The sequence below is a fragment of the Bos indicus genome, chromosome 26 (assembly GCF_029378745.1).
Source record: "Bos indicus isolate NIAB-ARS_2022 breed Sahiwal x Tharparkar chromosome 26, NIAB-ARS_B.indTharparkar_mat_pri_1.0, whole genome shotgun sequence".
Classification (NCBI taxonomy): Eukaryota; Metazoa; Chordata; class Mammalia; order Artiodactyla; family Bovidae; genus Bos; species Bos indicus.
Window position 1 is genome coordinate 16088144 of NC_091785.1, and position 21031 is coordinate 16109174.

The window sequence follows — 21031 nt, forward strand, 5'->3', positions numbered from 1 at the left end:
CATGTATGATTCTTTGTGTCCCCATGGACTGTAGCATGCCAGGCATCCCTGTCCATCACCTACTCCCAGAGCCTACTCAAATTCATGTCCACTGAGTTGGTGATGCCATTCAACCATCTCATCCTCTGTCGTCCCCTTCTCCTCCTGCCTTCAATTTTTCCCAACATCAGGCTCTTTTCCAATGAGTCAGTTCTTCGAATCAGGTGGCCCAAGTATTGGAGCTTCAGCTTCAGCATCAGTCCTTCCAATGAATATTCAGGACTGATTTCCTTTAGGATTGACTGGTTGGATCTCCTTGCAGTCCAAGGGCTTCTCAAGAGTCTTCTCCAACACCACCGTTCAAAAGCGTCAATTCTTTAGCATTCAGTTTTCTTTATGGTCCAACTCTCACATCTATATATGACTCCTGGAAAAACCATAGCTTTGGTGGTTTTTCCTTTGCTGGCAAAGGAATGTCTCTGCTTTTTAATATGGTGTCTAGGTTGGTCATAACTTTCCTTCCAAGGAATAAGCATCTTTTAATTTCATGGCTGTAGTCACCATCTGCAGTGATTTTGGAACCCAAGAAAATAAAGTTTCTCACTGTTTCCATTGTTTCCCTATCTATTTGCCAGGAAGTGATGGGACCGGATGCCATGATCTTCGTTTTTTGATTGTTGAGTTTTAAGCCAACTTTTTCACTCTCCTCTTTCACTTTCATCAAGAGGCTCTTTAGTTCCTCTTCATTTTCTGCCATAAGGGTGGTGTCATCTGTGTATCTGAGGTATTGGTATTTCTGCCGGCAGTCTTGATTGCAGCTTGTGCTTCATCCAGCCTGGCATTACATGTATGTACTCTGCATATAAGTTAAATAAGCAGGGTGACAATATACAGCATTGACGTACTCCTTTCCCAATTTGGAACCAGTCTGTTGTTCCATGTCTGGTTCTAACTGTTGCTTCTTGACCTGTATACAGATTTCTCAGGAGGCAGGTCAGGTGGTCTGGCATTCCTATTTCTTTCAGAATTTTCCACAGTTTTCTGTGATCCACACAGTCAAAGGATTTAGTGTAGTCAATAAAGCAGAAGTAGATGTTTTTCTGGAACTCTCTTGCTTTTCTGTGATCCAGCGGATTTTGGCAATTTGTTCTCTAGTTCCTCTGCCTTTTCTAAATCCACTTGAACATCTGGAAGATCTTGCTTCAGGTACTGTTGAAGCCTGGCTTGGAGAATTTTGAGCATTACTTTGCTAGTGTGTAAGATGAGTGCAAATGTGTGGTAGTTTGAGCATTCTTTGGCATTGCCTTTCTTTGAGATTGGAATGAAAACTGACCTTTTCCAGTCCTGTGGCCACTGCTGAGTTTCTCAAATTTGCTGGCATATTGAGTGCAGCACTGTAAAAGCATCATCTTTTAAAACATGAAATAGATCAGCTGGAATTCCACCACCTCCACTAGCTTTGTTTGTAGTGATGCTTTCTAAGGCTTGCCTCACTTTGGACTCCATGATGTCTGGCTTGAGGTGAATGATCACACCATCATGGTTGTCTGGGTCATTAAGATCTTTTCTGTATAGTTCTTGCCACCCTTTCTTAGTATCTTCTGCATGCCATGCAATTAATAGTGTACATTTTGGTTGTATTTAGTGCATTCACAGTGTTGTGTGATCACTAGTTCCTGTTTCAAAACTTTCTCATCACTGTACAGAAGCATATGATGTCTATTAAATGATTGCTGTCCATTCTCTCCACCCCATCACGTGTCAACTTAACCTGCTTTATGTCTCTATGATTTGCCTTTTATGGATTCATTGTATAAAAGAACTCATAGCGTCACCCCTTTTGTTTCTGGCTTCTTTCACCCAATATAATGTTTTGGAGTATTTTCTAAGTTGTGATATGTATGAGCACTTTGTTTTTTTCATTTATGGATGAATAATATTCAATTGTATGTGTGTACTATAATTTTTTATGCATCCACATTATGGTCAACATTTGCGTTGTTTTTCTTTGGGTGTTCTGAAAGATACTGCTACTAATATTTGTGTACGAATTTCTTCATGGGCACATTTTCCTTTTTGTTTGATATTTTCCTTGGAGTGGAATTGAGTAGACGTATGATATTAATAATTTTATGTCTAACATTTGAGGAATAGTCAGACTTTCCAACAGTGACTGCAGCATTTATATTCCCACCAGCAATGTATAGAGTTCCTGTTTTCACACATAATTGCCAATACTTACTTTCTAATTTTTAACACTATTAAACCTTGCTTAGGTAATGTGAAATTGCATCTGGTTGTGACTATATTTTGTGTTTCCTTAATGAACAGTGACGTTGAATGTATTTTCTTGTTTGGAGAAATATCATCTAAGCCCTTTGCCTTTTTAAAACTGGGTTCCTTGTCATTGTTGTTGAGCTGTTTTTCCAACATATTGGTTGTCATTTCACATCTTTCATTATGCTTTTGATACATAAAAATTTTAATTTTATTGAAATTTGATATATATTAGACAGATACATATGTACACACGTGTATATATTTGTTAGTTTGGTGTCAAATTTAAGGATCAGTTGTCATTTCTGAGTTTCTAAAGCTATACTACAATGTTTTCTTCTAAGTGTTTTATAGATTTAACTCTTGTAAAATATTTTTCTGTTTTTTTAGAATTTATTTTTAATTGGAGGATAATTGCTTTACAATATTGTGCTAGTTTCTGCCATACATAATGGCAGAAAACATAAATCAGCCATAGAAATACATATGTCTCCGCCCTCTTGAACTTCCCTCCCACCTCCCACCTCCCACCCCCCACCTCCCACCTCCCACCCCCCACCTCCCACCTCCCACCTCCCACCCCCAACCCCATCCCACCCCTCCAGGTTGTCAGAGAGCGCTGGCCAGTGTGTTAATCTGATACATGTACATATTATAGAGTGATTACCACACTAAGTGAAGTTGCTCAGTTGTGTCCGACTCTTTGTGACCCGTGGACTGTAGCCCACCACATTCCTCCATCCATGGGCTTTTCCAGGCAAGAACACTGGAGTGGGTTGCCATTTCCTTCTCCAGGGGATCTTCCCAGCCCAGGGATTGAACCTGGGTCTCCCGCATTGTAGGCAGACGCTTTACCATCTGAGCCACCAGGGTTACCACACTAGCATCGGGTTAAGTCCTCTATCTACTCACATAATTACTATTTCCTTTTTTTTATGGTGAGGACATTCAACACATTATTCTGTTAGTAACTTTCACGTGTATAATACAGTATTATTAGCTATAATCACCATTATGTACATTAGATCCCCCAAACGTATTCATCATACACCTGGAGATTTTTATCCTTTGACCAATTATCTCCCTATTTCTCCTGCTACTCCCACCCCAACTCCTGATAGTTGCTATTCTGCTCTCTCTTTCTGTGAGTCTTTTTGAGTTAGGCATTAAATATATATGTGTGTGTATCATATTTAAATTTTTCATCTATTTTGAGTTAAATTTTTTATATGGAGTGAGACAGGGTCCATTCAACGTTGCTGTTCATTAAGGAAACAAACACAAACACAGGGTCATGTCCTGTGTTTCTCCTGCACCTGGTTGTTTCTGCACCATGTCACTGTCAGTGTAACTATCTCATAGTAACAAAATAATTCTAATTCTTCCCTCCATCCCTTGTAGCATGCTGTCATTCATTCCACCTGTATATAAGCAGATATATATTTATATATGAAGTATTCATAAGCATTACTCCATCAAATACATTGCTGTTATTTTGAACTTTTAGCTGTTAAATAAGTTATGAATGAGGAAAAGAAAACTTTTTTATGTTTATGCATTCTTTTCTTTGTAACTCTTTATTTCTTTATGTAGATGTGGTTTTGATTGATATGATTTTCCTTCTCTTGAAAGAATTTCTTTTAACACTTCTAGCAAGGTAGTCATACTGGTAACAGATTACTTCTATTTTTTTTTTTTTTGGTCTGAGCAGTTCTTCATTTTTATACCCAGCAGTTTTGCAGGGTACACAGTCTTGGTTTGTGGTTTCTTTTTCTCAACACTTTAAATATTTCACTCCACTCTCTTCTTACTTGCAAGGTATGTGAGGTAAAGTCAGAATAATTCTCATCCTTTTTCCTTTTAAGCAAGGCACTTTTGGCTTTTTAAGAATTTTAAATCTACCTTTGACTTTTTGTAGTTTGAAAATGTATGCCTAGAGTAGGATTTGTTTTTGTTTTTTGGCAATATTTTAATCAGTGTTCTTTGAGTTTCTTAGATCTGTAGTTTGGTGTATGATACTAATTTAGGGGAAATTCTGATTCATTATTGTCTCAAATATTTTTTCTACTTCTTTTCCTCTTACTTTTCCTTCTGGCATTCCCACTATGAGTATGTTACACATTTTGAACTTGTCCCATAGTCCTTAGATTTGCTTTTTCCTTTTTCTGTCTCTCTTTTTAAAGTCTCTTTCTCTTTGTTTTAGAGGTTTCTACTGTGATATCCTCAACTTCATAGATTATTTCTTCACTGTGTCTAGTGTAATACTAAGCCTGTCTCCTACTATTATTATAGAACTCTTCATTTATCCTTTCAATTATTTCAATGTTTCCTTCATATATTTTGTGGCTCTGTTGTTTGGTGCACATAGGTGATGTTGTTATTGTTGTTGCCTAGTAGCTAAGTCCTGTCCGACTCTTTTGTGACCCCATGGGCTGTAGCCTGTTATGCTTCTTTGTTCATGAGATGTCCCAAGTGAGAATACTGGAGTGGGTTGCCATTTTCTTCTGCATGGGATCTTCCCAACCCAGGGATCAAACCTGGAGGCAGATTCTTTACTGCTGAGCCACTGGAGAAGCCCACATATAGATGTATAATGTTATAGCTTCTTGAAGAATTCACCTTTGTTGATCCAGTAAAAAAAACACTCCATTCTCATTTGTTCCATTTAATTTCTTTTTGATTAAAATCTAACTTTTTTTCTAACATTCCTGCTGTATTTGGTTACTCACTAATTGCAAAATCTTTTTCTCTCTATTTCATTCAACATATTTGTATCTCTCAGTCTTAAGTGGGTTTCTTGTAGACAATATGCAGTTTCTAATTGAAAAGAATTAACATAAAATATATTAATTATAGATATACAACATAGTGATTCAATATATGTATATAAGGCAAGATGATTAGTGTAATAAATGTAGTTACCATCCATTCACACATGGTTATAGGTTTTCTTTCTTGTAATGAGAACTTTTAGGATTTACTTTCTTAGAAACTTTCAGAGATACGATACAGTATTAACTATAGTCATCATGCTGTGTAGTAGTTACCCATGACTTATTTATTTTATAACTGGAATTTTGTACCTTTTGAGTTCCTTTATTCATCTTGACCACTCCCCATCTCTGGCAGCCAGTGTGTTCTCTGTATTTATGAGATCAGATTTTTAAAATATTTCACATGTAAGTTCGATCATATGGTAGTTATCTTTCTGTATCTGATATGTTTCATTTACTGTGATAACTTTAAGGGCCATCCTTCATGATATCACAAGTGTTAAGATTTTCTTTTCTTTTGCATGCCTGAATTATATTCTATACATGTATGGATATATAATAGCTTATATATATATATTTTAAAATTTTGTTCTTTAAATATCTGTCTTAAATTGTGAGTTTTAGTCAAAGTGACTAATCACTTTAATTTTGAAGAATTAGTTTAATATTAATGGCTTTATTTCTGTTCTGCTGCTTTTTGCTCTAATGCATTTTATGATTGCTGTTTCTCAATTTTTCCATTATAGTCATATTTTTTGTTTGATCAATTTTGCAGGCACTTTTTTAATGCCTTCTTCAAATTTTTTATGTTATTTTTTAATTGATTTCTTAGTACTTATAATGGGGATTACTGTTAACATCCTAAATATATAGCAGTCCAGTATAAATTGCTTCCACAGTAGCTTCAAATTGCATGTTGACTCTGCTCCCAACCAATGTCATCTCCCTTTATTTTGTTGATGTTATAAATTTCATCTTTATATCTTTTGTGCCTAGAACAGGTATTTCTAATGATTTTTATTCAATTTTCTGTTAAATAATATAGAGAAGAAGAGTTTTTATACTAGATACAATAATATTAGCTTTAGTATTTACCTACATTATTATTTTTAACAAAAATATTTATTTGTCAATCTGGGTTGGAATTATCATGTAATACATTTTTGTTTTAAACTGAAAGGTGATTACCTTTGGCATTTCTTGTAGGGCCAGTCTTTTAAAAAGGAACCCTTAGGTTTTATTTTGGAGATGTCTTCTATCACCTATTTTGTGGAGAGATAGTTGTGCCAGATATAGAATTTTTGGTTGACATTTTTACACTGAGGACTTAATATCTTTCCATTGATTTATGGTTCCCACAGTTTCTGGAGAAAAATGACATATTATGCTATTGTGGGTCCTTTGTACATGATGAGTCACTTCTCCCTTGTTGCTTCAAACATTCTCTAGTTTTGGCTTCTGACAGTTTGATTAAAATACACCTTGCTCTGGGTCTTTTTGGCTTCAATATTCTTGGAGTTTGTTTAGCTTCTTTAATTCATACATTCGTGTATTTCACCAAATTTTGTAAGTTTTCAGCCATTTTTTCCCCCCAAATATTTATTTTTTATTTCTTCTCTCTTTCTTTTCTGGGGCTCCCATTAAGTCGATGTTGGTATACTTGTTTGAGTTCCAGTTATATCTCAGGCTCTGTTCATTTTTCTTTCTTCCTTTTTCTTCCTGATATTCACAGGAAATTTCTGTTCTCCTGGCTTCATGTTTGATGGATTTTTTTTTTTTTTTTTTTTTGTGGGGGTGGGGGGCGGGGAGGGGGAAGCCTTCCTCCAGTCTGCTGTTGAAAAATTCTGGTAATTTTTTTTTTTTTTTTGGTAATTTCAGGTATTGTACTTTTCAGCTCCAAAGTTTCTCTTTGGTTCTTTCTTTTCTTTTCTTTTTTAACTTTACAATATTGTGTTGGTTTTGCCATACATCAAAATGAATCCGCCACAGGTATACATGTGTTCCCCATCCTGAACCCTCCTCCCTCCTCCCTACCCATACCGTCCCCCTGGGTCATCCCAGTGCACCAGCCCCAAGCATCCAGTATTGTACATCGAACCTGGACTGGTGACTTGTTTCATATATGGTATTATACATGTTTCAATGCCATTCTCTCAAATCATCCCACCCTCTCCCTCTCCCACAGAGTCCAAAAGACTGTTCTATACATCAGTGTCTCTTTTGCTGTCTCGTATACAGCGTTATTGTTACCATCTTTCTAAAGTCCATATATATGCATTTACTGTATTGGTGTTTTTCTTTCTGGCTTACTTCACTCTGTATAATAGGCTCCAGTTTCATCCACCTCATTAGACCTGGTTCAAATGTATTCTTTTTAATGACTGAGTAATACCTAATACTTTTCTCATTATTCCCCACTTGTTTATATATTTTCCTGATTTGCTTTAGTTCTTGTATGTAGTTTTCTTCAGCTCTTTGAGCCAGTTTCAGACATGAATTTTAAAGTTTTTATCGAGTAAATCCAATATATCTGGGGTTAATCAGGAATGATTTGTGTCGATTTGTTTTTTACCTGTTAAAGGGCCATGTTTACCTGCTTTTGGTAAGCTTTCTAACTTTTAAAAAATCAAATCATTCCTAGGAAAAACACAATCATCAGTCAGAATATACATTTGAAAACCTGACAATCACTGTATCTGATTTGTTTGGAGCTGGGACAGAGACAACGAGCACCACACTGAGATACGGACTCCTCCTCCTGCTGAAGCACCCCGAAGTCACCGGTATGATAACATGGTGGGCAGGGTGATTTCAGGAAAGATATTGGAAAGAGACCAGGAGTGCTTTCCACCTTGTTTCTCTTACGGTGGTAATTTAGTCTCTAAGTAGTGTCCAACTCTTGAGACCCCATGGACTATAGCCTGCTGAGCTCCTCTGTCCATGGGATTTCCCAGACTAGAATACTGGAGCGGTTTGCTGTTTCCTTCTCCTGGGGATCTTCCTGACCCAGGGATCGAGCCCAGGTCTCCTGCATTGCAGACAATCTCTTGGATTGCAGGCAGATTCTTTAGGGACCGAGCCACCAGGGAAGCCCTTAAATCTCTGTTTGAGCACCTTAATGTTTTTCAGATTTAGTGAAGGAAAAGTAATGGGACATCTTAACATAGCAGGATGACAGGAGTGAAGACACTGTGAAAGGTAGGAAAATCAACACAGCAGCATCTGGATTTCATGGGAGGTCATGTGTAGCAGGCATAGCCAGCATGAGTTGGCCTGCAGTTGCATAATGGCTTTCTTATGGAAAGATCACTCTGGAGTTTCCCCATTCTGAAAATGCAGTGTTCTAAAGCCAGGGCACAGAAAGTGGAAATTCTGCTTATTGAAACATAAATGGAAATCCTGGAAATTCTGTGAGATTGCCTGATGAAATTTTCAGTGTTATGAGGGCTTTAAAAAGTTATATTGACAGGGAATTGGTTTAAGATGTGCATATAAAGGAATTTTATTAGTCAAGAGGTTTATTTCCAGGAAAATATTTCTTACCAAAATAAGAATTTGGTAGTGGTGGGGGTTGGGATCAATAATTTTATCCTTTGCAAATAACTTTTTGTTAGAAATTAACTTTTAAAGAGTTAACAGTTGTGAACAGCAGTTTAGAAATACATATGATCTTCTGTCATGTTAGGGTTTCAGTAAAATGACCATAGCCTCTTAACAGGCCAGAGTTGGCTTTTTAAAACTGGAGAGGCAGCTAACACATCTTCAACAAATTTTTGAAACACAGAGCATATTGAGAGGTGACAGTGAAATCAGACAGAGAATGAAGTTATGGCCTACATGTCAGAAGAGAAAGTTGTATAATGAGGAGAGTCATTTGTGTCCTTACCATCCTGTAAGTTTCAGTATTTAGAAGTACCAAGAATCAAAGAGGATAGAGGGAGAAATAAGCTGATAAAGGTAGCTGATCCAGCCATGACCCTTTCAGTTCAGTTCAGTTCAGTCACCCAGTAATGTCCGACTCTTTGAGACCCCATGAATTGCAGCACGCCAGGCCTCCCTGTCTATCACCAACTCCCAGAGTCTACCCAAACCCATATCCATTGAGTCGGTGATGCCATCCAACCATCTCATCCTCTGTTGTCCCCTTCTCCTCCTGCCCTCAATCTTTCCCAGCATCACGGTCTTTTCAAATGAGTCAGCTCTTCACATCAAGTGGCCAAAGTATTGGAGTGTCAGCTTCAGCATCAGTCCTTCCAATGAACACCCAGGACTGATCTCCTTTAGGATGGACTGGTTGGATCTCCTTGCAGTCCAAGGGACTCTCAACACTCTTCTCCAACACCACAGTTCAAAAGCATCAATTCTTTGGCACTCAGCTTTCTTCACAGTCCAACTCTCACATCCATAACATGACCACTGGAAAAACCATCGCCTTGACTAGACAGATGTTTGTTGACAAAGTAATGTCTCTGCTTTTTAATATGCTGTCTAGGTTGGTCATAACGTTCCTTCCAAGGAGTAAGCGTCTTTTAATTTCACGGCTGCAGTCACCATCTGCAGTGACTTTGGAGACCAGAAAAATAAAGTCAGCCACTGTTTCCACTGTTTCCCCATCTATTTTCCAGGAAGTGATGGGACCTGATGCCATGATCTTCGTTTTCTGAATGTTGAGCTTTAAGCCAACTTTTTCACTCTCCTCTTTCACTTTCATCAAGAGGCTCTTTAGTTCCTCTTCACTTTCTGCCATAAGGGTGGTGTCATCTGCGTATCTGAGGTTATTGATATTTCTCTCAGCAATCTTGATTCCAGCTTGTGCTTCTTCCAGCCCAGCATTTCTCATGATGTACTCTACATAGAAGTTAAATAAGCAGGGTGACAATATACAGCCTTGACGTACTCCTTTTCCTATTTGGAACCAGTCTGTTGTTCCATGTCCAGTTCTAACTGTTGCTTCCTGACCTACATACAGGTATCTCAAGAGGCAGGTCAGGTGATCTGGTATTCCCATCTCTTTCAGAATTTTCCACAGTTTCTTGTGATCCACACAGTCAAAGTCTTTGGCATAGTCAGTAAAGCAGAAATAGATGTTTTTCTGAAACTCTCTTGCTTTTTCAATGATCCAGAGGATGTTGGCAATTTGATCTCTGGTTCCTCTGCCTTTTCTAAAACCAGCTTGAACATCTGGGATTTCATGGTTCACGTATTGCTGAAGCCTGGCTTGGAGAATTTTGAATATTACTTTACTAGCGTATGAAATGAGTGCAATTGTGCAATAGTTTGAGCATTCTTTGGCCTTACCTTTCTTTGGGATTGGAATGAAAACTGGCCCTTTCTATCCCTGTGACCACTGCTGAGTTTTCCAAAATTTCTGACTTATTGAGTGCAGCACTTTCATAGCATCATCTTTCAAGATTTGAAATAGCATGACCCTTTGACAGCTCCTTTTATCAGGTCATTCTTTCCCCCATAGGATGGGAGAAGCTTATTGCCTAGAGAAACTGAAACTAAGAGGCTTTACACTCAGGACACTGGGCAGAGACAGGGGCAAAGAGTGAGGTCACAACTTGGAGCAAAGTTTAGGGAAAAATTCTCTTCTTGAATTCAGGGACTCTTAGCTCCTTTCTCCATCCTGCTTTCTGAATTTGAGCATGCCAGAGAAAAACTCCAGAGAGTGAGGACTCTGGAGAAAAGGCCTCCAAACTTTACCATGTAGATAGAAAATTCTCTCAACATGTCTAGCAGAGTGAATGAAATAAAAATTTCCACCCCATGACCCAGGTCATGAAATTTCAGAACACCAGAATAAAAGAGAAAATCACAAAAACTTTCAGAGAGATGTAGCATGTCATAGATAAAGGATTAGAGTTCAGTAAGGCATCAGAATTCAAGTCAAGTATCAAACTTTCATATTCAAATGCCTGAAGTCATGTCAGAGGAAGTCATGGGCTTTGGGGATCTTGAGAACTCATGAAGCAGAAAAAGTGTCAGGGCTGTTGCTAGATAGCAGGCTTGGCAAATGTCCACTTCTAAATGGATCAGGTGGATAAAGCAAGTATGAAAGGAGATGCCAAGAACAAAAGACAAAAGGTGATGGGTTGTTTGTGACTTCTGAATAATAGGGAAATTATTAGGAGTTTGAAACATCTACCTCAGTATTTGGAAAGACTCCTAAATCAGGGTACGGAGTTTTATGAATTGAACTAAAGAAACATAGTAAGCTCCAAGAAAGTACCAAAAGGAAGCATAATCATAGTTTTCTTAAGAGTGAGCATGTTTATTTAGTCAGAATGATGTTAAAATGAATGTTTTGAGAGCTAAAAATTATGGTGTAAATATATTGAAAGTGGAGTAAGGGGATTTGTGTGTGTATTTTGTATGAGGTGGGGATAGAGATGTAAATTCTCAACTCTCATACCAGGAAATCAGATATTGTTTAAAAATCTACGTAAAAAATAGAAACAGAGTCATTGATTAGAAACAGGGCAAAAATTTCAGAAGAAACCACTATAATGTTGAGAGTGACAGCATTTGGCAATTGGAGGAAGAGAGTAGCACTGCATATTGCACACATACAATACACAAATACACTAAAACACATATAACTTACCTTTTCAATCCACATATTATTTTGATATAAAATTAATAGATTCCTGTTTTTCTCCCTCCAACGACTTTAGTTTCTTGACCTTGTGTTGTGTTTTTATTTTCAAACATTTTATCATTTCTGCTTGTATTACTGTGTATGCTAACATACAAGTCTGTTTAGCTGTATCTTAAGTCTAGCTTGTCAGAGACTTACATGTATTTGTGTTATGGCAATTCTCTCTCCATGTCGAGGTCCATTTCTGAGCATATAACTTAAGTGTATAATGCTGTTGGGATACCTCATGAAGCATCATATATCTCTGAATTGTTCTGCAAATGTGGTTTGCATTTTTTTCTTCTTCAGTCTTACTTATCTCTTATCAGCTAAGATCCAGGAAGAGATTGACCGTGTGATTGGCAGACACCGGAGCCCCTGCATGCAGGACAGGACCCACATGCCCTACATGGATGCTGTGCTGCATGAGATCCAGAGATACATTGACCTGGCTCCTACGAGTGTACCTCATGCTGTGAATTGTGACGTGAAATTCAGAAACTACCTCATCCCCAAGGTAACATTGGTTTCTCTTATACTGACCTCAGTGGTACTGAAGTTCCCATTTTAGACAGTTTGTGTGCCATCCTCTATGAAAGCAAGACAAAAGAAGTATAAGTAATCATCTGTGTGCAGGCTTGATGAATTGTGTGTTTTTTTCAAGTTTAGTCTGTAAGCTTTATAACAGATTTTGACAGCTAGCAGTGCAAGACTTCCAAATTTTCTCTTTCTTTTATTTGGTTTGATGAAAGTTAACTGTTTATATTTCCAAATGAATCCTTTTTTCCCCCTTAGGTGCTTATTGTTGTTTTAAATGTTTTAAAATGCCTTTTCCATTCTGCTATCTGGATTGAAAATATAACTGATTTTATCATTTTAATAACTTTATATGAAGCAATCTTGCCAAATTTAAAATCAGTGTTTAAAATTTCCCTCTAGATTAATTGCAATTTCTCTATACATTGTCATGCTGTCTGGGCTAATAACTTTCTTTTAGCCTTGTTTTTATTTCTGATCTCAGAAGAATGGCGGTTAACATTTCACTATTGATAATGATATTTTCATGCAAAGATGGGCTCGATAAAGGACAGAAATGGTATGGACCTAACAGAAGCAGAAGATATTAAGAACAGGTGGCAAGAATACACAGAAGAACTGTACAAAAAAGATCTTCACGACCAAGATAATCATGATGGTGTGATCACTCACCTAGAGCCAGACATCCTGGAATGTGAAGTCAAGTAGGCCTTAGAAAGCATCACTACAAAGCTAGTGGAGATGATGGAATTCCAGTTGAGCTATTTCAAATCCTGGAAGATGTTGCTGTGAAAGTGCTGCACTCAATATGCCAGCAAATCTGGAAAACTCAGCAGTGGCCATAGGACTGGAAAAGGTCAGTTTTCATTCCAATCCCAAAAAAAGGCAATGCCAAAGAATTCTCAAACTACCGCACAATTGCACTCATCTCCCATGCTAGTAAAATAATGCTCAAAATTCTCCAAGCCAGGCTTCAGCAATATGTAAACTGTGAGCTCCCAGATGTTCAAGCTGGTTTTAGAAAAGGCGGAAGAACCAGAGATCAAATTAATTGCCAACATCCACTGGATCATGGAAAAAGGAAGAGAGTTCCAGAAAAACATCTATTTCTGCTTTATTGACTATGCCAAAGACTTTGACTGTGTGGATCACAATAAACTGTAGAAAATTCTTCAAGAGATGGGAATACCAGACCTCTTGACCTGCCTCTTGAGAAACCTATATGCAAGTCAGGAAGCAACAGTTAGAACTGGACGTGGAACAATGGACTGGTTCCAAATAGGAAGAGGAGTACGTCAAGGCTGTATATTGTCACCCTGCTTATTTAACTTATATGCAGATTACATCATGAGAAATGCTGGGCTGGAAGAAGCACAAACTAGAATCAAGATTGCCAGGAGAAATATCAATAACCTCAGATATGCAGATGACACCACCCTTATGGCAGAAAGTGAAGAGGAACTAAAAAGCCTCTTGATGAAAGTGAAAGAGGAGTGTGAAAAAGTTGACTTAAAGCTCAACATTCAGAAAACGAAGATCATGGCATTAGGTCCCATCACTTCATGGCAAATAGATGGGGAAACAATGGAAACAGTGTCAGACTTTATTTTTTTGGGCTCCAAAATCACTGCAGATGGTGATTGCGGCCCTAAAATGAACAGATGCTTACTCCTTGGAAGGAACGTTATGACCAACCTAGATAGCATATTCAAAAGCAGAGACATTACTTTGCCAACAAAGGTCCGTCTAGTCAAGGCTATGGTTTTTCCAGTGGTCATGTATGGATGTGAGAGTTGGACTGTGAGGAAAGTTGAGCACCGAAGAATTGATGCTTTTGAACTGTGGTGTTGGAGAAGACTCTTGAGAGTCCCTTGGACTGCAAGGAGATCCAACCAGTCCATTCTGAAGGAGATCAGCCCTGGGATTTTTTTTGGAAGGAATGATGCTAAAGCTGAAACTCCAGTACTTTGGCCACCTCATGCAAAGTGTTGACTCATTGGAAAAGACTCTGATGCTGGGAGGGACTGGGGACAGGAGGAGAAGGGGACGATAGAGGATGAGATAGCTGGATGGCATCACCGACTTGATGGACATGAGTTTGAGTGAACTCCAGGAGTTGGTAATGGACGGGGAGGCCTGGTGTGCTTCAATTCATGGGGTCGCAGAGTTGGACACGACTGAGCGACTGAACTGAATGATGTTTTATGTACATTTTGCTACATACTTTTTAAAGAATCAGAGTAAAAAATATGTTCTCATTTTTAATGCTATTTTTAGTGGTGAACATGTATATAATTTTTTTCAAATTGATGTCTTGGTATGGTTGTATACATTGACCTCACTTTTCCCACTGAATATGCCTATTATAAATATATATATATGCAGTTGGATTTCTTTTGCTACATTCTGTTCAGGACTTTACTGATTATGGTTTAAGAGATTTTTGGTTTACAACTTTTCTTCCTCAACATTTTTTCATTGGATTTTTGTTTTAAAGGTCATGCTGGCATGATAAAATTAGGTGAGAAATATTTCATAGTTTGGGTGTATATTTATTGTTTTCCTCACTTCTATCTTTGGCCGCTTAGTTGTGTCTTTGAAATGCCTAGTTACTTTTGGTTAAATACCAATTTTTATAAATGAAAAAATGCGGAGTTCAGATGTTATTTATTTTCTTCCAGAAAGGGTCCATCCCTCTCCTCCTTGGCAGATGGAATGATGTAACCTCTCCCATTTTGGGTATTTTGAGTAAAATTTGAACATTGACAGAGACTAATATTAACTTTAGGTGTCAGCTTTCCTCTTTGAGGTTCTCCAAACTTTGGAATATTGAGACAGATTTTTGTCTTAGCAGATTTCTCATGCTCTCTAACAGAATATCTGTATATATTCAGACTTTCTAGTTGGTGTGCTGAAAACTTCTCTTATCTACTTGAAGCCAAGTCATAGTATTATTAAAATTATAAAATAATATAACTAAAATTTGTATTTTGTTGGGGAAAGAAAGCAATGAGATTCTTAAGATACAAGTACTAGTGCCAATCCTTGGAGAAGACAGAATTGATGAGTTTACTAGATTGTGAGACTTGTCTCAGTGATTGCAGTTTTGATACAAGGGTTAGAACTTCAAGTCTACTATTTTTTTAACCAAAGGACATACTGAGAGAAGACTTTTCTTTTGTGACATTGGGGTCTAAGGTAATAATTGATCAAGCTTGTTTCTCCTCTTATTTCTAAGTATGTGGGAAACACTGTACTAGAATGGAGTGGCCCATCTCTCACATCCACGGTATTGGGAAATGACCATTATAATGTCATATGTCTATTACCAAATACTGGGGATGACCATCCCTTCTGCATAGTCCCCCCAGTGTAGAAACATAAATATTGAGTTTTATTCTTGTTTAGTCGTTAAGTCACGTCCAACTCTTTGTGACCCCATGGACTGTAGCACAGCAAGCTCTGTAGTCCTCCACTGTCTTCCAGTTTCCTTAATTTCATGTCCATTACGTCAGTGATGCTGTCTAACCATCTCATCCTCTGCTGCCCTCTTCTGCTTTTGCCTTCAATCTTTCCCAGCATCAGGGTCTTTTTCAATAAGATTATTAGGAGGCTGATTCTGTTATACCTTTTTACCAATCATGTAAGTGATTAGTTTTATCAAGTCTGGAGCCACTGAGCTAACTGGAGAATGCTCTAAGACAGGAGTATTACAGTATTTATGTAATACTTCAAAGTGTAAGTATTTCAGAATTTGAAGCTTTGAAGTGTCTGATGCCTTTTGTATCCTTTTGTATACTTCTGCTGTTGTAGCATGGAAGTAGTCAAGGACATATTAAACAAACAAGAATGGCTATATCCCTGTCTTTTTGGAAGCAGAAATTTAGATTGCATATAATTCCCATGTGCCACAAAGTGTCTTCCTTGATTATTTTCCATTTAAAATACTTAGGTCATTGTTTGTACTAAGGCCATATTTGCACATAGGTTGATATTTGTTAGTATATAAGTCTGTCTAAAAGAACATTTTGCAATGCTCTAAGATTGATGTGTGGGATTGTTTTTGTTTGTTTGTTTATCTAAAGAACGTTTTCCAGCACAGGGTCTGAAAGATTTACCCTTATAAACTTCATAATTTTAGTGCTTACATTTAGATGATGGTTTATGCAGGGCTTCCCTGGTGGCTCAGAGGTTAAAGCATCTGCCTGGAATGCAGGAGACCCAGGTTCGATCCCTGGGTCGGGAAGATCCCCTGGAGAAGGAAATGGCAACCCACTCCAGTACTCTTGCCTGGAGAATTCCATGGAGGGAGGAGCCTGGTAGGCTACAGTCCATGGGGTCGCAAAGAGTCAGACGCGACTGAGCGACTTCACTTTCACTTTCATGCGGGTAATTTTTACTTATGACTAAGAGTAATGATTATGCTTCTTTTATTTCTCTATGAAATATGCATTTGTTTGAGCAGCATTTGCTGAAAGTATTGCCTTTTGCACCTTTTTTTGTTATCTTAGATGTGTTATTTATTTCTTATATAAACACAAACAAGGGAATAATAAAGAGTTGTATACCTTTTATATGATAACCTTAGGGGATGGAAGATTCCTCAAGTTTGCATTAATTATTTTTTAAACATAGAACATTAAAAACATGTTCATATGTATGTTATACATGAATTTGTATATTTACCTGCTTTTGCAATGTTGAGAGATAATCAATAAAAAATCTGTAATAGGAATAGAAAAGAGTTTTATTTGAGCCAAACTGAGGACTATAGCCCGGAAGACAACCTCTCAGATAACTCTGAGGAACTGCTCTGGAGAGGTATGGTTTATCCACACAATTGTATATCTTGTCAGAGCAAAGAAAATCAGGAAGCCAGAGATACATTCTTACAAGGTTTCAAAAACAGATTATCAACATATGCACAGCAAGTTGGTATGGCCTTGGCACTTGAGAGAGGAGTCTTCTTGTTGCAAGAGTTTCAACATTGGTGTCCAAGAAAGGAGGCATTTAATCTTTATTTTTAACATGGACATTCTTTATTTCTGTTCAATATACATTTTCTTAATAATTAGTGCATATGTTTGATAGGCCACAAATAGGATGTTCTAGTTAGCATTTAAGTTAAATTCAAGTTTACAAACTAGAATGACTTCTCCATACCTCAGTATGTAAAAATTTCTTCCACAAATATTCATTTATCAATCTATCATCTACTTTTCTACACTTCTCTATTTACGTATGTATAGCTCAAAATAGCAATTTTTGTATACAGAGCAATAATAGCAATTATACTCAAGAGTTATCATTGATAGAATAATATTATTTAGTGTACAGCCTATATTGAAAATTTCCTAGTTTTTCTGTAATAAACTTTATGGCTTTTTTTCTTTGAAAATCAGTGTCCAGGCTGGAAACAAGATTATAATTTGGATATCTTTTCCTTGTTTTCCCTGTTCTCTCCTGTTACTAGTTTTGTTTGCCCTCTTTGTTCTCTTTTAGTACATTTTAACTCTGTGAAGAGTGCAATTTAGTAGTCATGTGAAATATTCCTCAGGCTGGTTTTGTGTGATTGTTTTCTGGACATAGATTCCAGTTACAATTTCAACTATATAGGTGCTTTGTGTTTCCCACTGAAATTCATTGGGTAGGTGAAGGCACATACGTGAGTTATCCCATTATTGGTTATGTAGTATTGTTCATAACCTCCCCCACAATGTAATTGTGGTCTGATATGGACTAAAAATGGCACCTCACTCCAGTATTTCTGCCTGGAAAATCCCATGGACAGAGGAGCTTGGTAGGCTGCAGTCCATGGGGTCGCTGAGGGTTGGACACGACTGAGCGATTTCACTTTCACTTTTCACTTTCATGCATTGGAGAAGGAAATGGCAACCCACTCCAGTGTTCTTGCCTGGAGAATCCCAGGGACGGGGGAGCCTGGTGGGCTATCGTCTATGGGGTCACACAGAGTCAGACACGACTGAAGTGACTTAGCAGCAGCAGCAGCAGTATTGTTCACATGATAAAATGGTATCTGCCAGATTACTCCATGAAACAGGTCCTTTTTTTCACATTTAATTAATAAAAGATTACTTGGTACTTTATAGATTTGTATCTTTCTTGTCAATCATTTACCCAATAGTTTTAGTGTTAATAGATAAAACTTGCTTAAACTAATGATCGTAAGCTGAATTACTGTGAAATGATTTTGTGAATTTTACAGTCCTTTCTGTGTTTCAAATCTAGGATTAATCTGTGATGAAGTCTGCCCTATATTTTAAAATAAAGACATACAATCTGCATGTCAATGATAAACAATAATATTTGTTACTGTACTTACATTGTTATTATAGAAGAGGTTATTTTGTATTAGATCAAATGCCTGTTTACAAAAGCCATACAAACAGATAATTTGAGACATTTAAAGCACAATAGAGACTTCCACATTAAACCATAATCCACATAGGAGATGAGTAAAAATTGAAATGATAAAGCAGCTGGTGGGGGCAGATACCATGTCCTAATGTGGTGATTAGCAGAATGGATTCATAAGTTCTAGGACCCATGTACTGAGTATTTCAGATGCTGCCAGTGTTCATTTTGGCAGCATCACCACCACTAGTCTTAAACTTATCCTTATTACTTGTTCTGTCTGACTCAAAATGCCACTGACCTTCTTTTGAACCAAAATTAATCATCTATTGATCCTAAGATTGGACTAAATGATTTTCAGCAGTTCTTCTAGGTCTGTGACTTCTTCATAGTTTAATTTATCTTCATCTGTTCTTTCCAGGTCACAGATATACTAACATCACTGACTTCTGTGCTGCATGATGACAAAGAATTCCCCAACCCAGAGGTATTTGACCCTGGCCACTTCCTGGATGAGAATGGCAACTTTAGGAAGAGCGACTATTTCATGGCTTTCTCAGCAGGTAACACACATTTATTTTTTTCATTGCTTCAGTGGACAATTTTCCCTTGTGGCTCAGTGGTTAAATAATCCACCTGCAATGAGGGAGACCAGTGTTCAATCCCTGGTTTGGGAAGGTCCCTTGGAGAAGGGAAAGGCTACCTACTCCAGTATTCTGGCCTAGAGAATTCCATGGACGGCACACGGGTTGCAAAGAGTCGGATACTACTGAGTGACTTTCACTTTCAGTGGACAAGGTGCCTTTGGGCATCCTTTGGAACTTCCATAGTGCCCATTCTGTGCCTGGTCAAAATGCTCTTTTTCCATGATGAGAGACAGCAGTACCAATGCCCACACACTTTCCCTCCCTATGAGACATCCTCATTTTTGGAGTAGATTATTGGAGCTTTGGAGAGGTGACCCAGTTCTTTCTAATTCAAAAATAAAATTTAAGCTACATTCTGAAAATACAAGAGAAGTGCATTGTAGACAAAAGTAACTCTGTGTTATAAAACTTTAAAACTTCAAGGTCGATGTAGATTTGATATACTTCCAACAGAGAATAGAGGCTGTGAAGAATGGAAAGAAAGACATTGGACCATCACTAGGAACAAAATACAACCAATATATGAGTATTTCTAGAAAAAAAATTGATGGGACCTTGAAAATGTCAAAATGGAGTTAAAATACACTTAATGAAGTATATGATATAGTTCTGATAACTCAATAAATATCTGCTGAGAGGATACCTGTTAAGATTAGATGTTAGATGGATAACATGAGTGTCTACCCTTTGTCCATCTGTCTATCTAACCATTTGCGTTCCATCCATCCATTCAAACATTCATCAAAAAGTTACTGCATAGTCTGTTTCTGGCAGCCAGAAACACAGTGTTCAAGGAGTATGTACTCTCTGTGTTTGTTATTTTCAGGAAAACGGGTTTGTGTGGGAGAGGGCCTGGCCCGCATGGAGCTGTTTTTATTCCTGACCACAATTTTACAAACATTTACCTTGAAATCTGTGGTTGACCCAAAGGACCTCGACACCACCCCAGCTGTTACTGGGATAGCTAATGTGCCACCTCCTTACCAGCTCTGCTTTATTCCTGTGTGAAGAATGCTAAATTATACAGCTTCCTCAGTGGTGTTATCTTTAACTCCCTTTCATGGGGGGCATTGTTCACCAGTGTCATGGTAATCTTTCCTGAGAACACATCTCTGACCTCTTCTCATTCCCTGTGCAATTTCACTACGGAAATATATCTGCTATTCTCCCTATCCTGTAACATTTGTATTGGCCATCACATATGCTAATACCTATCTAATATTAAGTAGTAGTGTGTGCCTAGTATCATGTACTCAGTACAAAGTAATGCATGATGATTAATGTGTGCCAATGAGACCTATTTCTCCAGTGCATGTTTTTTCTAATAAAAAGCAGAATCTGATGACCCACTTCTCAGTCTTTCCTTCTTTTGTGCATATCGCAAGTAAGAAGGAAAAAAAAAAAAAGACAAAGATGTCATGCCGGTCGTTATAGTGATACACACAGAGGACAGAGGGAATGAGAGCAGAAAATCTCCCTTGAATGCTTGTATGTACTTATTTGAGATTTGGTTTAAAAAATGAGAGAAATTGTTTTCAAGAGCAGCTTCATCCTGTAGGGAATATTGAGATCAGTGATAGTGAGCAATTAAAAGTCAGACACAGAAAACCACAATTAAAAATCAGAACAGAAATCAATGAGATTGTGTATAAGAAATCACCTATAGGCAGTCTGTTTCCAAAATGAGAGAGAACACACGTTTCACAAGTTGTAATTAAAAGAGGGGCCATCTCTTTGATGCCATGGATTTTGAAAGCATAATGGAGTATTATGAACAGTAGAAATAGAGAGGCCATGCTAAA

At 37.6% G+C, this 21031-nt stretch overlaps 1 protein-coding gene and 1 non-coding gene across 2 annotated transcripts in view; both read left to right on the plus strand.

The window, feature by feature from the left end:
• Positions 1-20579, plus strand: part of LOC109579059 (cytochrome P450 2C19-like) — a 35268-nt gene extending 14689 nt beyond the window's left edge. Inside the window, exons 6-9 of the mRNA XM_019988559.2 lie at positions 7672-7813; positions 12000-12187; positions 19004-19145; positions 20056-20579. Of these exons, the coding sequence (XP_019844118.2) occupies positions 7672-7813; positions 12000-12187; positions 19004-19145; positions 20056-20237 (654 nt within the window). The 3' untranslated portion in view covers positions 20238-20579. The remainder of the gene's footprint in view (positions 1-7671; positions 7814-11999; positions 12188-19003; positions 19146-20055) is intronic.
• TRNAS-GGA (transfer RNA serine (anticodon GGA)) lies at positions 16382-16453 on the plus strand. The gene has a single exon. It is a non-coding gene; the product is annotated as a tRNA-Ser (tRNA).
• Positions 20580-21031: the final 452 nt, after the last annotated feature.